Raw genomic sequence first — 20,623 nt, 5'->3', positions numbered from 1 at the left:
ATTTATTTTGAACATTAAAATGAACAGAAAATATAGTGAAGAAGTTGATACTTGCCTTAGACGGTAACGTAAACTGTCTACAGCAGAAACTGTCACACACATAGTGAGGTCTGACAAACTAAAGTGATGAAATTCATGTGGCATATCTCACATCTCATCAGTGAAATACTTCCTAATATGTGTATGAGAAATGATTTTTAAACAATTCTTCAGTATTTATTGTCCCTTTCTCGGGGTAGGACAGGTCAGCAGTATTTTGAAACGGGCCCCCAAATCACTATGTCCACCCCCGACACATTGTTAAATAGAACAAATGAAACTATCAGCATTATAACCATCTCCCTCTCCTCTATCTCCCAGGCCTGAATGGGAATGTGTGTGGGATTTAAACATATAGTTCAATCATGAACCAAAATCCACTATTCATTTATTCAAGAGTTAAATTTGTTAAAATCGAGTTTGAAACAAAACATATGGTTGTCACATTATGTTTCAACATGAAAAACAGAGTAACTGTAATTGTATCTGAATGATTCTCACACACCACTCAACTTCTCCGACACCAACTTCCTCTTTGAAGTCTATTTGCAAAGAGAAGCCTGGTGGGCTGGATGCCACAGAGACAATCTTTTCACTCCACTTTGATACGGAATTGACTATTTTGTAGCAGTTTATGAGAACTTATGTAGCAGGTTAGGATAATTATCTTAGCATGTTAAGAGCCTGAGGTTAAGGTCAGGTTAAATAGTCAGGTTTAGGGAAAATGCTCTCCTAACCAGGGTTGGATGAGGGCATTTGGGACCCTGAGCTTACTTTCCTTCATTTCAACACGTTCTGCCATGGTGCAGTGAAAATTATTTTTTATATGTTTGCTGTTTTATAGCAACTTATTCTTGTGTTCACATTTTTCCATGAGGCTGATATAAAAGGTTGCAGTTTTAACGCTACAATCAGTTCTACACATTTTTCTATCATATGCTATCTGGGGCAGTTCAGTAATCCCTGCTGCTGACCTGCTTCCAAAATCGCTTCTTATTGAAGTGCCGTGAAAAGAATGTCGCGGGTGACACAGGAGGGAGCCAGCCACCTGCAGGTCCTGGACGGCAAGGAGGACATGGGTGCCCTCTTCGGTGGTCAAGTCAAGATGGGATTAAGCTTTTGTCAAAATGTGAAAAGTATAATTATTACAGCATTTTAGCTAATCCTAACCCTTTTTCGTATTTTAATTTAAATTTTCATAACCTGCTATGTTAATTTTCCTAACTTGCTGCAAAAATTCACAAACTTGCTAGAAAACTCAATTTTGACAAAAGCTGTATCCCTTCTAGACCAAACCCTGAACCTTCCCGAAGGCCTTCTGGGAGAAGGAGACCCAGGAACTGAGGGCGTACTTTACCCAGCAGGTGGGAGCCGACCTCCCCCAACAGGTGGTCTCCCAGGCTTCAATGGGAACGTGTGTGTGATGTTTTTTTAAACAAGTTAAATCATAATCGTTGAATAGAACAAGTGTAGACCTTACCGTGAAATGATTACTTACAAGCCCTTAACCAACAGTGCAACTCAAGAAAGAGTTAAGAAAATGTTACCTAAATTAACTAAGGTAAAATATTATTAAAAGAAACTCAAGAAATGTGCAATAACGCGGCTATATTCATGGAGTACCGGTACAGAGTCAATGTGGGAGTACCGGTACAGAGTCAATGTGGGAGTACCGGTACAGAGTCAATGTGGGAGTACCGGTACAGAGTCAATGTGGGAGTACCGGTACAGAGTCAATGTGGGAGTACCGGTACAGAGTCAATGTGGGAGTACCGGTACAGAGTCAATGTGGGAGTACCGGTACAGAGTCAATGTGGGAGTACCGGTACAGAGTCAATGTGGGAGTACCGGTACAGAGTCAATGTGGGAGTACCGGTACAGAGTCAATGTGGGAGTACCGGTACAGAGTCAATGTGGGGGTACCGGTACAGAGTCAATGTGGGGGTACCGGTACAGAGTCAATGTGGGAGTACCGGTACAGAGTCAATGTGGGAGTACCGGTACAGAGTCAATGTGGGAGTACCGGTACAGAGTCAATGTGGGAGTACCGGTACAGAGTCAATGTGGGAGTACCGGTACAGAGTCAATGTGGGAGTACCGGTACAGAGTCAATGTGGGAGTACCGGTACAGAGTCAATGTGGGAGTACAGGTACAGAGTCAATGTGGGAGTACCGGTACAGAGTCAATGTGGGAGTACCGGTACAGAGTCAATGTGGGAGTATCGGTACAGAGTCAATGTGGGAGTACCGGTACAGAGTCAATGTGGGAGTACCGGTACAGAGTCCATGCGGGAGTACCGGTACAGAGTCCATGCGGGAGTACCGGTACAGAGTCAATGTGGGAGTACCGGTACAGAGTCAATGTGGGAGTACAGGTACAGAGTCAATGTAGTGGTACAGTTTAGTCGAGGTAATTTGTACATGGAGGTAGGGGTGAAGTGACCATGCATGTCACGATTCTTCAAAATCGAACCCAGAAGCAGACCAGGACAAGGAGGGTAGGAAGAAGGTGAGTATGTATTTACAAGTGAATGGGTAGATATATCCAGGTGGCGTAGCGGGCAGCGGTGGTGAGTTGATGGGAGTAAATAGGTGGATCCAATGGGGAAGCGGAATCCTCCGATGACCAGGCGGGAATGGGGTAAATGATCCAGGTGAGTAACTGAAGACAGAACAAACGGAGGTAAGTTTAAGGCAAGCAATACGTAAAAAAAACAACAAAACAAATTCTATCCAACTTGAGGCTGATGGTATGGCACAACATACTGTTCATGGCTAACGATCCGGCAGGGAATGGATGTCAGGTCTGGGCTTATGAAGAGGAGAGATGATGATCAGGACCAGGTGTGCAGATAGCTGATGGGATACAGGTGCGGGTAATCAGAACTCCCAACTGGCTACATTGCCCGGCAACCAGACAGGGTGCGTTCCAGGACGCCGGAAAAAACACTCCAGGACAGAACACAGGCAAAAAACACTCGGGAAACGGGATTCGTGACAATGCATAGATAATAAACAGCGAGAAGCAGCAGTGTACAAAACAAATGAAGGTGGGGGGTAAATGTAAATAGTCCGTTGGCCATTTGATTAATCGTTCAGCAGTCTTATGGCTTGGGGATAGAAGCTGTTTACAAGCATTCTGGTCCGATACTTGGCGCTGCGGTACCGCTTGCTGTGCGGAAGCAGAGAGAACAGTCTATGACTTGGGTGACTGGAGTCTCTGACCCTTTTTTGGGCTTTACTCTGACACCGCCTAGTATATAGGTCCTGGATTGCAGGAAGCTTGGCCCCAGTGATGTACTGGGCCGTACGTACTACCCTCTGTAGCGCCTTACGGTCAGATGCCGAGCAGTTGCCATAGCAGTCGGTGATGCAACCGGTCAAGATGCCCTCGATGGTGCAGCTGGGTTGAAATGCTCTCGATGGTGCGGAGGGAATTTCAACCCATTTTGCCATGGTGGTGCGGAGAAACATATTTACAGTTTTATAATGCTATTCGACATGTTGTCATGAAGCTGACAGAAAATGTTGTTGATTTCAAGCTAATTTTCCTTTTGATTTTGCTATCAAATGCTACCAGCCCTGCTCCTAACCTGCTACCAAAATTACTTCTTATTGAAGTGGCGTGAAAAGAATGTCCCGAGTGCCATAGAAGGGAGACCGCGATCTACAGGTACTGGGAGGCAAGTTGGACATGGGCTTCCTGTCACGACTTCTTCCGAAGTCGGTTCCTCTCCTTGTTCGGGCAGTGTTCGGCGATCGACGTCACCGGTCTTCTAGGCATCGCCGATCCGTTATTCATTTTCCATTTGTTTTGTCCTGTTTTCCCACACACCTGGTTTTCATTCCCTCATTACGTGTTGTGTATTTAACCCTCTGTTCCCCCCATGTCTTTGTGTGGTATTGTTTGTTGTAAGTGCTTGTGCACATGTTGACTGGTGCGCATCGGGTTTTGTACCCATGTTGATTATTTCTTGATGCCGTTGGTTTTGAAATTAAACAGCTCCGGCTGTTACCTAGTTCTGCTCTCCTGCGTCTGACTTCCCTGCCACCAGTTACACACCCCTTACACTCCCTCTATGACGGTCAAGTCTAGATGGGATAAAGCTTTGTCAAATTGACGTCAAATTCTTTTAGCTTTTGAGCTAATCCTAACACTTTTCCGTTCCTTGATCTAATTATCATAACCTGCTACGTTAATTATCCTAACCTGCAGCCTAATTCTCCTAAACTTGCGAAAAAACTAAATTTGGACAAATCAAGGTTCCCAAGGTTCCTTCCCAAGGTCCTTCCCAAGGTCTTCTGGGAGAAGGATACCCAGGAGCTGAGGGTGTACTTTACCCAGCAGGTGGGAGCCGACCTCCCCCAACAGGTGGAGGGAGAGTTGAAAGCTCTGGAGGACAAGGTCAGGAATTGAGAGGTGAAGGGACCAGATGGTTCAGAGAGAGAAGAGAGAAAGTATTGACTATTGGACATTATACTACGCTGATGCTGCTATATGGTGGGAATGGGGATATGGGGGGACTGACAAAAAAGGGACGACAAGCTCTTTTCAGTTATGTGGAAACTGCTTTGCCTCTTTGTGGATAAAATGTATGAAAATACAATGAAACGATGTGCCTGCATGCAGATCAGGCTTCCACTCACTATCAATGGATATATGAGTAGGTATTAGGTGATAAAACAGAACCAATCTTACTGCTTTTTCCATGACATAGACTGACCAGGTGAATGCAGGTGTATTCTATGATCCCTTATTGTTGTCACTTGTTAAATCCACTTCAATCATTGTAGATGAAGGGGGGGAGACAGTTTAAAGAAGGATTTTTAAGCCTCGAAACAATTGAGACATGGATTGTGTATGTGTGTCATTTAGAGAGTGTTTGGGCAAGACAAAAATGTATGTGCCTTTGAACGAGGTGTGGTAGTAGGTGGCAGACACACTGGTTTCAATAACTGCAACACTGCTGTTTTTTTCACTCTAAACAGTTTCCGGTGTGTATCAAGAATGGTCCACCACCCAAAGGAAATCCATCCAACTTGACATAACTGTAGGAAGCATTGGAGTCAACATGGGCCAGCATCCCTGTGGAACGCTTCGACACCTTGTAGAGTCCATGCCCCGATGAACTGAGGCTGTTCTGAAGAGAAAAAGGGGTTTCAACTCAAAATTAGGAAGGTTTTCCTAATGTTTGGTATCCTCAGTGTCTTCAGAAAGGACCCCTTGACTTATTCCACAATGTTGCTGATCCATCCTCAGTTTTCTCCAATCACACCCGTTAAACTATGTAACTGTTTTAAAGTCACCATTGACCTTATGGTGAAATCAGTGGAGGCTGCTGAGAGGAAGACAACTCATAATAATGTCTGGAACGGAGCAAATGGAATGGAATCAAACACATGGAAAACATGTTGGATGAATTTGGTACCATTCCACCTGTTCTGCTCCAGCCATTACCACGAGTACGTTCTCCCCAATTAATGTGCCACCAACCTCTTGTGGGTGAAATCCCTGAGTGGGTTTGTAGTGACTGGGTGTATTGATAAACCATCCAAACGGATCGAGGCTGAGGTGTCCTTAGGAGAGACTGAGGGATAGGGGTTCATTTAGAATGTATCTGGATATGGTATATTGAATAGTCTCATCAAATCGACTCTATTACAATTATCAGTCAAAACATGATAGAATGATCTATTCTTCAGAAACCGGTTACTAAATCTTACATGAAACATTAAGCATCATGTTATGTTCAGCTCTCTTGTTGCTTGCCCCTACTGGGTAGACTGAGGTACAAGTGATGTTCTTCTCATGATGAAGATATGACGGAGTGAAGGTCACCGTGGAGAGAACTGATTTGGTTTGGTCTGGATTCTTATGCAGTTGGTTCTCAGGTGTGAACTGTGTTGGGAGAGTCCATGTCAGCTCAGGGGAGTGTTCAGGACAGGGAGCGACAGCAGAGCAGTTCAAGCTGACAGGGGTCCCTTCCTTCACCTCACCTGGCAAATCTGGCAAATCTGTAATACAATGTAGATAAATATATTTTACACTGACAGGCACACCGCCTACTTGGTCTTATTCTAGTCATAAAATGTTAGAAAAATAGTTATCAGTTATCTTCCCTTGAAGATCTAGTCACCGTCTCACTACTGTTAAATATCACACTGTCCGGACGCCCACTGGTAATTCTTAATTCTTTAATCCACACTCCAGAGGTAAGTATTGTGCTGTTAAATTTATAGTAAGGACTATCAAATGAACATGGGATTTGCATACAGGAGCTAGTCAGTACGTCCAGTCTATCTTCTATTGTGGCAATCAAATCTCGTTGGCCAAACAGGCCAAAACACTTGGAACATGAAGGACAACATCAGGGAGGTAATATGATCTTTTCAGTACAGTCTCTCTCCTTCTGCAGCAAAATATATGAACTAATTTCAATATACAAATCAAATCAAATCAAATGTATTTGTCACATACACATGGTTAGCAGGTTTTAATGCGAGTGTAGCAAAATGCTTGTGCTTCTAGTTCCGATAATGCAGTAATAAACAACGAGTATTCTAACCTAACAATTCCACAACTACTACCTTATACACACAAGTGTAAAGGGATAAAGAACATGTACATAAAGATATATGAATGAGTGATGGTACAGAACGGCATAGGCAAGATGCAGTAGATGGTATCGAGTACAGTACATACATATGAGATGAGTAATGTAGGGTATGTAAACAAAGTGGCATAGTTTAAAGTGGCTAGTGATACACGTATTATATAAAGATGCAGTAGATGATATAGAGTACAGTATATACATATACATATGAGATGAGTAATGTAGGGTATGTAAACATTATATTAAGTAGCATTGTTTAAAGTGGCTGGAGTTGAATCAGTGTGTTGGCAGCAGCCACTCAATGTTAGTGGTGGCTGTTTAACAGTCTAATGGCCTTGAGATAGAAGCTGTTTTTCAGTCTCTCGGTCCCTGCTTTGATGCACCTGTACTGACCTCGCCTTCTGGATGATAGAGGGGTGAACAGCCAGTGGCTCGGGTGGTTGTTGTCCTTGATGATCTTTATGGCCTTCCTGTGACATCGGGTGGTGTAGGTGTCCTGGAGGGCAGGTAGTTTGCCCCCGGTGATGCGTTGTGCAGACCTCACTACCCTCTGGAGAGCCTTACGGTTGTGGGCGGAGCAGTTGCCATACCAGGCGGTGATACAGCCCGACAGATGCTCTCGATTGTGCATCTGTAGAAGTTTGTGAGTCCTTTTGGTGACAAGCCAAATTTCTTCAGCCTCCTGAGGTTGTAGAGGCGCTGCTGCGCCTTCTTCACGATGCTGTCTGTGTGAGTGGACGAATTCCGTTTGTCCGTGATGTGTACGCCGAGGAACTTAAAACTTACAACCCTCTCCACTACTGTTCCGTCGATGTGGATAGGGGGGTGCTCCCTCTGCTGTTTCCTGAAGTCCACAATCATCTCCTTTGTTTTGTTAACGTTGAGTGTGAGGTTATTTTCCTGACACCACACTCCGAGGGCCCTCACCTCCTCCATGTAAGCCGTCTCGTCGTTGTTGGTAATCAAGCCTACCACTGTAGTGTCGTCCGCAAACTTGATGATTGAGTTGGGGGCGTGCATGGCCACGCAGTCGTGGGTGAACAGGGAGTACAGGAGAGGGCTCAGAATGCACCCTTGTGGGGCCCCAGTGTTGAGGATCAGCGGGGTGGAGATGTTGTTACCTACCCCCGCCACCTGGGGGGCGGCCCGTCAGGAAGTCCAGTACCCAGTTGCACAGGGCGTTGTCGAGACCCAGGGTCTCGAGCTTGATGATGAGTTTGGAGGGTACTATGGTGTTAAATGCTGAGCTGTAGTCGATGAACAGCATTCTTACCTAGGTATTCCTCTAGTCCAGATGGGTTAGGGCAGTGTGCATTGTGGTTGCGATTGCGTCGTCTATGGACCTATTTGGGCAATAAGCAAGTTGGAGTGGGTCTAGGGTGTCAGGTAGGGTGGAGGTGAAATGGTCCTTGACAAGTCTCTCAAAGCACTTCATGATGACGGAGGTGAGTGCTACCGGGCGGTAGTCGTTTAGCTCAGTTACCTTAGCTTTCTTGGGAACAGGAACAATGGTGGCCCTCTTGAAGCATGTGGGAACAGCAGACTGGGATAAGGATTGATTGAATATGTCCGTAAACACACCAGCCAGCTGCTCTGCGCATGCTCTGAGGACGCGGCTGGGGATGCCGTCTGGGCCTGCAGCCTTGCGGGGTTAACCCGTTTAAATGTTTTTCTCACATCAGCTGCAGTGAAGGAGAGCCTGCAGGTTTTGGTTGCGGGCAGTGTCAGTGGCACTGTATTGTCCTCAAAGCGGGCAAAAAAGTTATTTATTCTGTCTGGGAGCAAGACATCCTGGTCCGCTACGGGGCTGGTTTTCTTTTTGTAATCCGTGATTGACTGTAGACCCTGCCACATACCTCGTGTCTGAGCCGTTGAATTGCGACTCTACTTTGTCTCTATACTGAAGCTTAGCTTGTTTGATTGCTTTGAGGAGGGAATAGCTACACTGTTTGTATTCGGTCATGTTTCCGGTCACCTTGCCCTGGTTAAAAGCAGTGGTTTGCGCTTTCAGTTTCACGCGAATGCTGTCATCAATCCACGGTTTCTGGTTTGGGAATGTTTTAATCGTTGCTATGGGTACGACATCATCAATGCACTTTCTAATGAACTAGCTCACCGAATCAGCGTATTCGTCAATGTTCTTGTTGGACGCAATGCGGAACATATCCCAATCCACATGATCGAAGCAGTCTTGAAGCGTGGAATCAGATTGGTCAGACCAGCGTTGATCAGGCCTGAGCTTTTTGTTTTAGTTTCTGTCTGTAGGCTGGGAGAAACAAAATGGAGTCGTGGTCAGCTTTTCCGAAAGGAGGGCGGGGGAGGGCCTTGTATGCGTCACGGAAGTTAGAATAACAATGATCCAGGGTTATACCAGCCCTGGTTGCCCTGGAGAATTCCCTTGGTAGATAATGCAGTCAACATTTGATTGTGAGGAATTCTAAGTCAGGTGAACAGAAGGACTTGAGTTCCTGTATGTTGTTATGATCACACCACGTCTCGTTAATCATAAGGCATACACCCCCGCCCTTCTTCTTACCAGAAAGAAGCTTGTTTCTGTCGGCGCGATAGGTGAAGAAACATGCTGGCTGCACCGACTCCGATAGCGTGTCTCGAGTGAGCCATGTTTCCGTGAAGCAAAGAACATTACAGTCTCTGATGTCTCTCTGGAATGCTATCCTTGCTACCCTTGCTCAGGTTTCATCAACCTTGTTGTCAAGAGACTGGGAGTATGCTAGGGAGAGGTGCGCGATGTGCCCGTCTCCGGAGCCTGACCAGAAGACCGCTTTGTTTGCCTCTTTTACGACCTCGTTGTTTTGGGTCGCCAGCTGGGATCCGATCCATTGTCCTGGGTGGAAGGCAGAACACAGGATCCGCTTCGGGAAAGTCATATTCCTGGTCATAATGATGGTGAGTTGACGTTGCTCTTATATTCAGTAGTTCCTTCCGACTGAATGTAATGAAACCTAAGATTACCTGGGGTACCAATGTAATAAATAACATGTATAATACTGCATAGTTTCCTAGGAACGCGAAGCGAAGCGGCCATCTCTGTCGGCGCCGGAAGGTGGAGTCCTGATGTCACCACTCCATGCCCTAAACTGGATCATGCACATATCTGGAGCACAATGTTTGAATCCAGACTATTAAACTCTACTTATCAGGAATTATTTGTACACTTTTCTATACATTGAGACAGACGGGAATATAGCTCACACTATGAAATATCATCACTTGTGCTTATTCCTCTGTCTGATTCATAACTAGTTGTTGCTGTTGCTGTGTGGAAGACTCACCTGACATAAAGAGGACAATGAGAAAAAACATGTTCTCAGGACAAGCCATGTGAGAATTCACACACCACTGATCACCTGAAACAGTACAAACATACACTTACTGGTGGAGTAACTTAACTCACACAACACATTAAACCATCCCCATATCAAATACACGATGTCCTTCAGTTGTAAAGCTAATACATGAACAAACAGCAGTACATTAGAACATATTGAATCTCATTACTCAGAATTAATCTCCTTTAATTTATTTTGAATGTTCAAAATAACAGAAGATACTGTGAAGACGTCGATTCTTGCCAGGCTTGAATAGGAATGTGTGTGGGATTTAAAAATACAGTTCAATCATGAACCATTTGACTCAAGACAAAAAAGGAAAAGTTACATTTGAGTTCGATGCAAAACATATGGTTGTCACATTATATTTCAACATGAAAAACAGACTTGGTATGAAACAGAGTAACTGTAATTGTATCTGAGTGATTCTCACACACCACTCAACTTCTCCGACACCAACTTCCTCTTTGAAGTCTATTTGCAAAGAGGAGCCTGGTGGGCTGGATGCCACAGAGACACTCTTTTCACTCCAATTTGATTATATAAAGGTTAAAAAATAAATAAAAATAGGTTTGATAAAAGGGATATGGTTAAGAAAATGCTCTCCTATCTCGGGTTGGAAGACAGCGTTTGGTACCCTGAGTTTACAGTGGCAAGAAAAAGTATGTGAACCCTTTGGAATTACCTGCTTAAATTGGTCATACAATTTAATCTGATCTTCATCTAAGCCACAACAATAGACAAACACAGTCTGCTTAAACTAACAACACACAAACAATTATACGTTTTCACGTCTTTATTGAACACACGAGTAAACATTCACAGTGCAGGGTGGGAAAAGTTAGTGAACCTTTGGATTTTACAACTGGTTTACCCTCCTTTGGAAGCAATAACCTCAACCTCAGTTTTCTGTACTACTGAACTGTTTCAGTTCAGCAATATTATTGTGATGTCTGGTGTGAACTGCTCTCTTGAGGTCATGCCACTGCATCTCAATCGGGTTGAGGTCAGGACTCTGACTGGGTCACTCCAGAAGGCGTATTTTCTTCTGTTGAAGTCATTCTGTTGTTGATTTACTTCTGTGTTTTGGTTTGTTGTCCTGTTGCATCACTCAACTTCTGTTGACCTTCAATTGGAGGACAGATAGCCTTACATTCTGCTGCAAAAAGTCCTGATAAACTTGGGAAATAATTTTTCCGATGATGATAGCAAGCTGTCCAGGCCCTGTGGAAGCAAAGCAGACCCCAACCATGATGCTCCCTCCACCCTACTTTACAGTTGGGATGAGGTTTTGATGTTGGTGTGTTGTGCCTTTTTTTCTCCACACAGTATTGTGTATTCCTTCCAAACAACTCAACTTTATTTTAATCCTTCCACAAAATATTTTGCCAGTAGCGCTGTGGTGTCCTCCCATGAACACCATTTTTGTTCAGTGTTTTACATATCGTAGACTTGTTAACAGAGATGTTTGCATGTTCCAGAGATTGCTGTAAATCGTTAGCTGACACTCTAGGATTCTTCTTAACCTCATTGAGCATTCTGCGCTGTGGTCTTGCAGTCACGTTTGCAGGAAGGCCAGTCCTAGGGAGAGTAGCAACATTACTGAACTTTCTCCATTTATAGACAATTCGTCTTACCGTGGACTAATGAACATCAGGGCTTTTAGAGATACTTTTGTAACCCTTTCCAGATTTATATAAGTCAACAATTCTTAATCTTAGGTCTTCTGAGATCTCTTTTGTTTGAGGTACAGTTCACATTAGGCAATGCTTCTTGTGAATAGCAAACTCAAATTTTGTGAGTGTTTTGTATAGGGCAGGGCAACTCTAACCAGCATCACTACTCTGGACGGTTCTGACCTAGAATATGTTGACAACTACAAATACCTAGGTGTCTGATTAGACAGTATACTCTCCTTCCAGACTCACATTAAACATCTCCAACCCAAAATGTAATCTAGAATCGGCTTACTACTTCGCAACAAAGAATCCTTCACTCATGCTGCCAAAAATACCCTCGTAAAACTGACTATCCTACTGATCCTCGACTTCGTCGACGTCCTTTACACAATAGCTTCCAACACTCAACTCAACAAATTGGATGCAGTCTATCATAGTGTCATCTGAATGTCACCAAAGCCCCATATACCACCCACCACTGAGACCTGTATGCTCTCGTTGGCTGGCCCTCGCTTTATACTCGTCGCCAAACCCACTGGCTCCAGGTCATCTACAAGTCTCTGCAAAGTAAAGCCCCGCCTTATCTCAGCTCACTGGTCACCATAGCAGCACCCACCCATAGCACGCGCTCCAGCAGGTATATTTCACTGGTCACCACCAATGCCAATTCTTACTTTGGCTGCCTCTCCTTCCTGTTCTCTGCTGCCAATGACTGAAACGAACTGCAGAAATCACTGAAGCTGGAGAGTCATATCTCCCTCACCAACTTTAAGCACCAGCTGTCAGAGCAGCTCACAGATCACTGCACCTGTACATAGCCCATCTGTAAATAGCCCATCCAATTACCTCATCCCCACACTGTTATTTATTCTGCTCCTTTGCACCCCAGTATCTCTACTTGCACACTCATCTTCTGCACATCTATCACCCCAGTGTTTAATTGCTATATTGTAATTATTTCGCCACTATTGCCTATTTATTGCATTACCTCTCTTATCCTACCTCATTTGCACACACTGTATATAGACTTTTTCTATTGTATTATTGACTGTATGTTTATTCCATGTGTAACTCTGTGTTGTTTGTGTCACACTGCTTTGCTTTATTTTGGCCAGGTGGCAGTTGTAAATGAGACCTGCTCTTAACTGGCCTACCTGGTTAACTAAAGGTGAAATAAAAATAAATCAAAAAGAGCTGTGAGTCTCTTGTTAAGTCTATAAGAGCTTTGCACATCTGAAATGAACAATATTTCCACATTATTCTTTTAAAAAATTCATCAAGCTCTTTCAAATTGGTTGTTGATCATTGCTTGACAGCCATTTTCAAGTCTTGTCATAGATTTTCAAGCCCATCAAAACTGTAACTTGGACAATTAGGAACATACAATATTGTCATAGTAAGCAACTCTGGTGTATATTTGGCTGTTTGTTTTAGGTTGTTGTCCTGCTGAAAGGTGAATTTGCGTCCCAGTGTCTTTTAAAAATCAGACTGAACCAGGTTTTTCTCTAGTTTTGCCTTTGCTTAGCTCTATTCCATTTATTTTTATCCTAAAACACTTGATGACAAGCATACCCATAACATATTGCAGCCATCACCATGCTTGAAAAGATGAAGTGTGGTACTCAACGATATGTTGGACATAGTGAATTTCTTTGCCAAATGTTTTGCAGATTTACTTTAGTGCCTTATTGCAAACAGAATGCATGTTTTGGAATATTTTTTATTCGGTACGTTTCCATCATTTCAGTCTCTCATTTAGGTTTGTATTACGGAGAAAGTAACATGTTGTTGATCCATCCTCAGTTTTCTCCAATCACAGCCGTTAAACTATGTAACTGTTTTAAAGTCACCATTGACCTTATGGTGAAATCAGTGGAGGCTGCTGAGGGGAAGACAACTCATAATAATGTCTGGAACGGAGCAAATGGAATGGAATCAAACACATGGAAAACGTGTTGGATGTATTTGGTACCATTCCACCTGTTCTGCTCCAGCCATTACCACAAGTACATTCTCCCCAATTAATGTGCCACCAACCTCTTGTGGGTGAAATCCCTGAGTGGGTTTGTAGTGACTGGGTGTATTGATAAACCATCCAAAGTGTAATTAATAAACTCACTACGCTCAAAGGGGTTTTCAAGGTCAGATATCTTTTCTTTTTACCCATCTAGAAACAGGTGCCTTTCTTTGTGAGGCAATGGGAAAGCTGTTTATATCTGTTTGAAAGTTTCTGCTTGACTGAGGGATCTAACAGATAATTGTATGTGTGGGGTACAGAGATGAGGTAGTCATTTAAAAATCATGTTAAACACAAGCATTGCACACAGAGTGAATCCATGCAACTCATGTGACTAGTTAAGGAAATCTTTACTCCTGAACTCATTTAGGCTTGACATGGAAAAGGTGTTGAATACATATTGACTTTCAGCTTTTCATTTTTATGTCTAAAAACATAATTCCACATTGTGTGTAGAACAGTGAACATCTCAATAGAATCCATTTTAATGAGATGTTAAATGTTGGACCAATAAGACCAAAATATTTCATGGACATTGAATGTAAAGGTTTTTATTGCAGGGCAATTAATAAACAACCTGAAATTCAGTCTCAATTGTTTCTTCGATTTAACACTCAACATAAAAACTGAAATAATTACTTCTAAATAGATATAAACTGAAAATAGATATTATTATTCTGGGAACTGCACAAAAGAGGAAGATAAACAGTGACTAGTAGATTTTAACACCATTCTGACATCATGTAGACTTACTTCACCAACTTCCTGTCTTGTATCAGACCACTGTCTCTCCAACTAACTGTGTCTTCTCTCCTCAGTCATCATTGACTTTATATGGTCTTAAACTGCCTTCAGTGAGCTAGTTGAACTCAGCAGTTCCTCTATACTGGAACCCATTAAACAGATGCTCTGTGAACTCAACACTCAAAATAAATGGTCTAAAATAAAGAGTAGCCTGCATCATCATATCAACACTATAGTAACAGTTAAACACTTTTCACCCCAGAAAATTCTACAAATATGCAGATAATTAAAGAGCACACAATTATAAATGTAACAAAAGTACCAATAGAAACTAATACACAATGACAATACTCTACATAAAAACACTTGATACCCAATTGCAAAATACTTAGCATCCAACTGTTTTATTCACTTGTGCATAAAGCCCATCTAGGTTGTTAAGAGGTGGTTCCTGGGCCCCTCTCCCAGTCACGTTGACTTCAGCGTACTCACTCTCCTGTCCCTGCATCCTGTCCTGGGCTGCAGCTGGGGTCTCTTTGGTCTGTAGTTTGGAGAAGTCTATGTCACCGTAGTGGATCTCTTCAGGCTGGTCTTCTGCAGGTTCCTCTGGATCCTCTCCGGCTGTGGCCTGGTTAGTACACACTGTCCCAACCGGGGAGTTCTGTGGAGAGAACACAGAGAGAGGAACAGGTGTAAAGCTCTAAGCTCAGTAATGTGTAAAACTCTAAGGTCAGCAGGTTACACAACACACACTGAGGGGATGTCAATGAAAATGTCAATTCAACTGACAGGTGTAAAGACAGTAAACACTGTCAAAGTCCAACAGCCATTCGGTTATCATTCCATGTCATTACAGGATGTGGCATTGCTTTCGATGTGGTCATCTCCCCCTAAACTTGCTCTGAAACTATGTTAATATAATGGCTTTAAATAGTTTCAGCATTAATTCAGTACTTCCTTAGATACACTTTGTAGGTGGGTTTGTAAGTTGAGCCTTATTCCCACCTGTCCCTGTGGACTGTCTGTCCTTTCAAGTCCATCGTGGAGCCTCGAGTTTCTCCTCCTGGAAGACATTTAGAAAGGTATTCTGAATGCACTGAGAGGGTTTTCATATGCTAAAGCACAAACACAGCAGAAATAAAATTGCTTTGCGTTGATGCCAGGAATAGTTCTTACCATACAAAAAGACTGATCAGGCTGATAAGCAAAATGGCCCCCAGAGTTCCTGCTGCAACCCCAAACACCATTGGCTCTTTTTGCCCTAAAAATACAGCACATATTATGGTAAATTCTCACAAAAAGATCTCTCAAGTACACTACATAACCAAAAGTATGTGGACACCTGCTCGTCAAACATCTCATTCCAAAATCATGGCCATTAATATGGAATATAGAATGTCATTGTATGCTGTAGCCTTAAGAATTCCCTTCACTGGAACTAAGGGGCCTAGCCCAAACCATGAAAAACAGCCACAGACCATTATTCCTCATCCACCAAACTTTACAGTTGGCACTATGCTTTGGTGCAGGTAGTGTTCACCTCGTATCCGTCAAAACCCAGATTCGTCCGCCGGACTGCCAGATGGTGAATCGTACATTCAACACGCCAGAGAACGGATTTCCACTTCTCCAGAGTCCAATGGCAGTGAGCTTTACTCCACTGCAGCTGATTCTTGGTACTGCACATAGTGATCTTAGGCTTGTGTGCGGCTGTTCTGCCATGGAAACCCATTTCATGAAGCCCTCATCAAACAGTTCTGGTGCTGCCATTGCTTCCAAAGGCAGTTTGGAACTCGGTAGTGAATGTTGCCATCCTACTGCCAATGTTTGTCTACGGAGATTGCATAGCTGTGTGCTCGATTTTAAACACCTGTCAGCAACATGTGAGGCTTTAATAACTGAATTCACACATTTGAAGGGGTGTCCACATACTTTTGAATATATATTTTATATCTAACCTACGATTGTGCCCTACGTTCCCATTTTACCTTTTATAGCCAGCTGCACTTCATTCGACTTCCCACAGCCGTGACTATTTCTTGCTTCACAGTAGTACAGTTCTCCATTACCAGGTGTCACATTGAGGGTGTAACTCTGTCCAGATGCTACCTGTGTTCGTTTACCCTCACTGATCTGGAACCAGGTGAAGTTTGTCACAGGAGGGTTGGCTATACTGCTGCAGGTCAGATTAACACAGCTGCCCACTAATACTGGATGAGCTGGACTGATGGAGGCCAAGGTTTCCTTAGGAGAGACTGAGGGAGAGGGGTTCATTTAGAATGTATCTGGATATGGTATATTGAAAAGTCTCATCAAAACCACTATTACAATCATCAGTGAAAACATGATAGAATGATCTATTCTACAGGAACCGGTGACTAAATCTTACATGAAACGTTAAGCATCATGTTATGTTCAGCTCTCTTGTTGCTTGTCCCTACTGGGTAGACTGCAGTACAAGTGATGTTCTTCTCATGATGAAGGTATGATGGAGTGAAGGTCACCGTGGAGAGAACTGAATTGGTTCGGTCTGAATTCTCCTGCAGTTGGTTCTCAGGTGTGAACTGTGTTGGGAGAGTCCATGTCACCTCGGGGGGGTGTTCTGGACAGGGAGCGACAGCAGAGCAGTTCAAGCTGACAGGGTTCCCGTCCTTCACCTCACCTGAGACAGTAATGATGGGACTGGAAGGAAAATCTGTAATACATTGTAGATAAATATATTTTACACTAACAGTTAAACTGTCCACTTGTTCTACTCTTATGATGCAAGGAATCTAAACTGGAAAAAATTGTTGGTAAACAGTTCAATTGTCTCTTACCACTGACAACTATATGAACAGACTTTTCAGTGTCTGTTGCAAGGAATGGTCCATTCTCAATCCTGAGGTAGTATTTATCAGAGTAACTGGTGGTTACATTGAAGAAGACTGTGGTGCAGTTCTTCTGGGACATGTTTCCAGTTATCTCCCCTTGATATCTGTTGACCATATTACTACTGTTAAATATCACTCTGTCCGGACACTCACGAAAGTTTGGGTTTTCTTTAATCCACACTCCAGAGGTTAGTATTGCGCTGTTAAATGTATCCTTATGTTGGTCAGGAATATCAAATGAACATGGGATTTGCACACAGGAGCCAGTCAGTACATCCAGTCCATCTGGCATTGTGGCATTCAAATCTCGTCGACCAAAACAGGCCAAAACACCTGCAACATAATGGACAACATCAGGGAGGTTCTGATATATTTTCAGTTCAGTCCAATGATATGTATTAACCCTAGATGACTGACAGGGGCCTCTGTTTGGAGGCAACTGCACAGCCATCTTGTTACTCCTCCTCCAGTGTAAAACAAATGTTGGAAGATATAGAAATGCATTTATTAATGTCTACATTTGTTTTTGACAAGTATATTATATTACAGACACCTTAATACAGACTTTTAAATTATATTATGTGACCTGCAACACTTCCTTCAACAGAGAGACCCTACCCTTGTTCCAGCCAATGATCGCATCTTGCATCTCACTGAACTGGTATTATCCAATAACTACTTCATCTTTGAGTCAGACTTTTTCCTTTCATTTCGGGATGTAGCCATGGCCTCTCCCCCTTTGCCCATAACTATGTGAACCTGTATGTGGAACAATTTGAGGAAGCACTCATCTACAAAACAAAGACACACTCCCTACTTTCTATATTCCTCCTATGGAAGAGATACATAGATGATGTCTTTGTGCTCTGGGAAGGAAGTCAGCAGGAACTAAATGAATTCCAAACTCTGCTAAACAAGAGCTCTGAATTACTCAAATTCACTGTTCACTGTTGAGAGAAAAATAAACTACCTGGACTTATGGATCATCAAAGAGAATGATGCATTACATACAGACTTGTATACAAAGCCAACAGACCGCAAAACCCTCCTATGTGCGGATAGTATGCATCCCCTTCCCCTCAGGAATGGTCTACCATATAGCCAGAAATTCAGGGTTAAACTAATCTGTGGCCAACATTCAGATTTTGACAACAAAGAAAATGACAAATCAATTCAAAATCAGAGGCTACATGGAAAAAAGTATTGATTCTGCAGTGATGAAAATATCTCAAAAACCAAGAGAGCACTTGCTAAATACTAAACCAAAGAATAAAAACAACACAACTGTCTTTTGCACTAAGTACACCAAATGTTCAGAGAAAATGAAAGCAATCCCGAAAAAGCACTGAGATATTCTACAATCAGATGAAAAAATGGTACACCTCTTCAAGGAACCCTCACTGGTGGTCTATAAGCGTGGTCGCAATATTGAGGATAGTTTAGTGAGATCTGACCTGCCCCCTGAACCCACTCAGACACTCTTGACACCCATTCCAAATGGGATCTACAAACGTGGCTCATGCTCACAGTGCAATAGCACTACAAAAACATCCTTCTTCAGACACCCACATAGAGGTGGAAACATCCCTGTTAGGGGGATCATCTCTTGCAAGACAAATATGGGTAAGCCAACGCATTACAAACAAAAAACAATTAAAACAATACATAGCTGTAAGAACACTGAGTATCTCGTAGCAGCTCACTTTGTTGAAGCTAACCATCCCATCTCCTCCCTCAAATACACAGGTATTGAGCATGTTGCTCTACCAAGGAGAGGAGGTAACATGGAGATCCTACTACAACAGAGGGAGGCCTACTGGATTTCCTATTTAAAACATTGACCAATAGTGGTCAGAATATTGACTTTGATCTCAGGCCCTTCTTATGAACAATTATTTTTATTAAGAAGTCTTATAAATGATTATATTCTTTCTACAGTTTCTCATGGTACAACCAATATGTTCCCCCTGTTGATGATGCTTATTATGCATTATGGATGAACCAAAAGATTACAATTTTATAACATTTAATGAAATTGGAAACAATTAAATATAAGTGAAATTAAATGAAAGAATAATGTATGTTGATGCTAATCTGGTTTTAGCCCGGTATGGTGACAGGGACAGTGGTGGAAGCTATTCTGTTAGCCGCATACTGACCTCGGTTTCACATGAACATACAGTGAAACTAAACAGTATTTACCCCCTTTCTGGTAACATTCTGTATCAAAAATCTGTAATAACTTTTTCACAGCTGTTTGAATCCAGACTATTAAAATACACTAATCAGGGATTAACTGTACAATTTTCTACACAATTAAAAAGCTGGAATATAGCACATCCCATAAAATATGTCTTGTGGTTATTCCTTTATGTCTGATTCATAACTAGTTGTTGTTGTGTGGAAGACTCACCTGACATAAAGAGGCCAATGAGAAAAAACATGTTCTCAGGACAAGCCATGTGAGAACTCACACACTACTGATCACCTGAAACAGTACAAACATACACTTACTGGTGGAGTAACTTAACTCACACAACACATTAAACCATCCCCATATCAAATACACGATGTCCTTCAGTTGTAAAGCTAATACATGAACGAACAGCAGTACATCAGAACATATTGAATCTCATTACTCAGAATTAATTTCCTTTAATTTATTTTGAACATTAAAATTAACAGAAGATATAGTGAAGAAGTCGATACTTGCCTTAGACGGTAACGTAAACTGTCTACAGCAGAAACTGTCACACACATAGTGAGGTCTGACTAACTAAAGTGATGAAATTCATGTGGCATATCTCACATCTCAACTGTGACGTACTTCCTAATAACTGTATGAGAAATGATTATCAAACAATTCTTCAGTATTTATTGTCCCTTTCTCGGGGTAGGACAGGTCAGCAGTATTTTGAAACTGGCCCCCAAATCACTATGTCCGCCCCCGACACATTGTTAAATAGAACAAATTAAACTTTCATCATTATAACCATCTCCTCTCCTCTATCTCCCAGGCCTGAATGGGAATGTGTGTGGGATTTAAACATATAGTTAAATCATGAACCAAAATCCACTATTAATTTATTCAAGAGTTAAATTTGTTAAATTCGAGTTTGATACAAAACATATGGTTGTCACATTATGTTTCAACATGAAAAACAGACTTGGTATGAAACAGAGTGACTGTAATTGTATCTGAGTGATTCTCACACACCTCTCAACTTCTCCAACACCAACTTCCTCTTGAAAAAAAAAAAGTATATTTGCAAAGAGGAGCCTGGTGGGCTGGATGCCACAGAGACAC

At 42.4% G+C, this 20,623-nt stretch overlaps 1 protein-coding gene across 1 annotated transcript; it reads right to left on the bottom strand.

Moving 5' to 3' along the window:
* Window positions 1-14,305: 14,305 nt before the first annotated feature.
* Window positions 14,306-19,778, bottom strand: LOC139420162 (sialic acid-binding Ig-like lectin 13). The gene is made up of 7 exons (XM_071169945.1): window positions 19,730-19,778; window positions 17,263-17,649; window positions 16,833-17,138; window positions 16,432-16,698; window positions 15,620-15,704; window positions 15,449-15,506; window positions 14,306-15,104 (listed from the first exon to the last, which is right to left on the bottom strand). The coding sequence occupies exons 1-7, from the start codon at window positions 19,776-19,778 to the stop codon at window positions 14,832-14,834; spliced, it is 1,425 nt and encodes a 474-aa protein (XP_071026046.1). The 3' UTR covers window positions 14,306-14,831.
* Between the last annotated feature and the right edge of the window lie 845 nt (window positions 19,779-20,623).

Source organism: Oncorhynchus clarkii, chromosome 11 (assembly GCF_045791955.1).
Source record: "Oncorhynchus clarkii lewisi isolate Uvic-CL-2024 chromosome 11, UVic_Ocla_1.0, whole genome shotgun sequence".
NCBI classification, from domain to species: domain Eukaryota; kingdom Metazoa; phylum Chordata; class Actinopteri; order Salmoniformes; family Salmonidae; genus Oncorhynchus; species Oncorhynchus clarkii.
This window is presented reverse-complemented; position numbering and strand designations above follow the sequence as displayed.

Excerpts from the sequence above, each read along its gene's own strand:
- LOC139420162 (XM_071169945.1), bottom strand. The coding sequence starts at position 19,778 with ATGGCTTGTCCTGAGAACATGTTTTTTCTCATTGGCCTCTTTATGTCA. Across the intron at positions 15,507-15,619 it reads CTGATCAGTCTTTTTGTATG|GAGGAGAAACTCGAGGCTCC; the intron begins GTAAGAACTATT and ends AATGTCTTCCAG. Across the intron at positions 15,105-15,448 it reads CAGACAGTCCACAGGGACAG|AACTCCCCGGTTGGGACAGT; the intron begins GTGGGAATAAGG and ends TTCTCTCCACAG.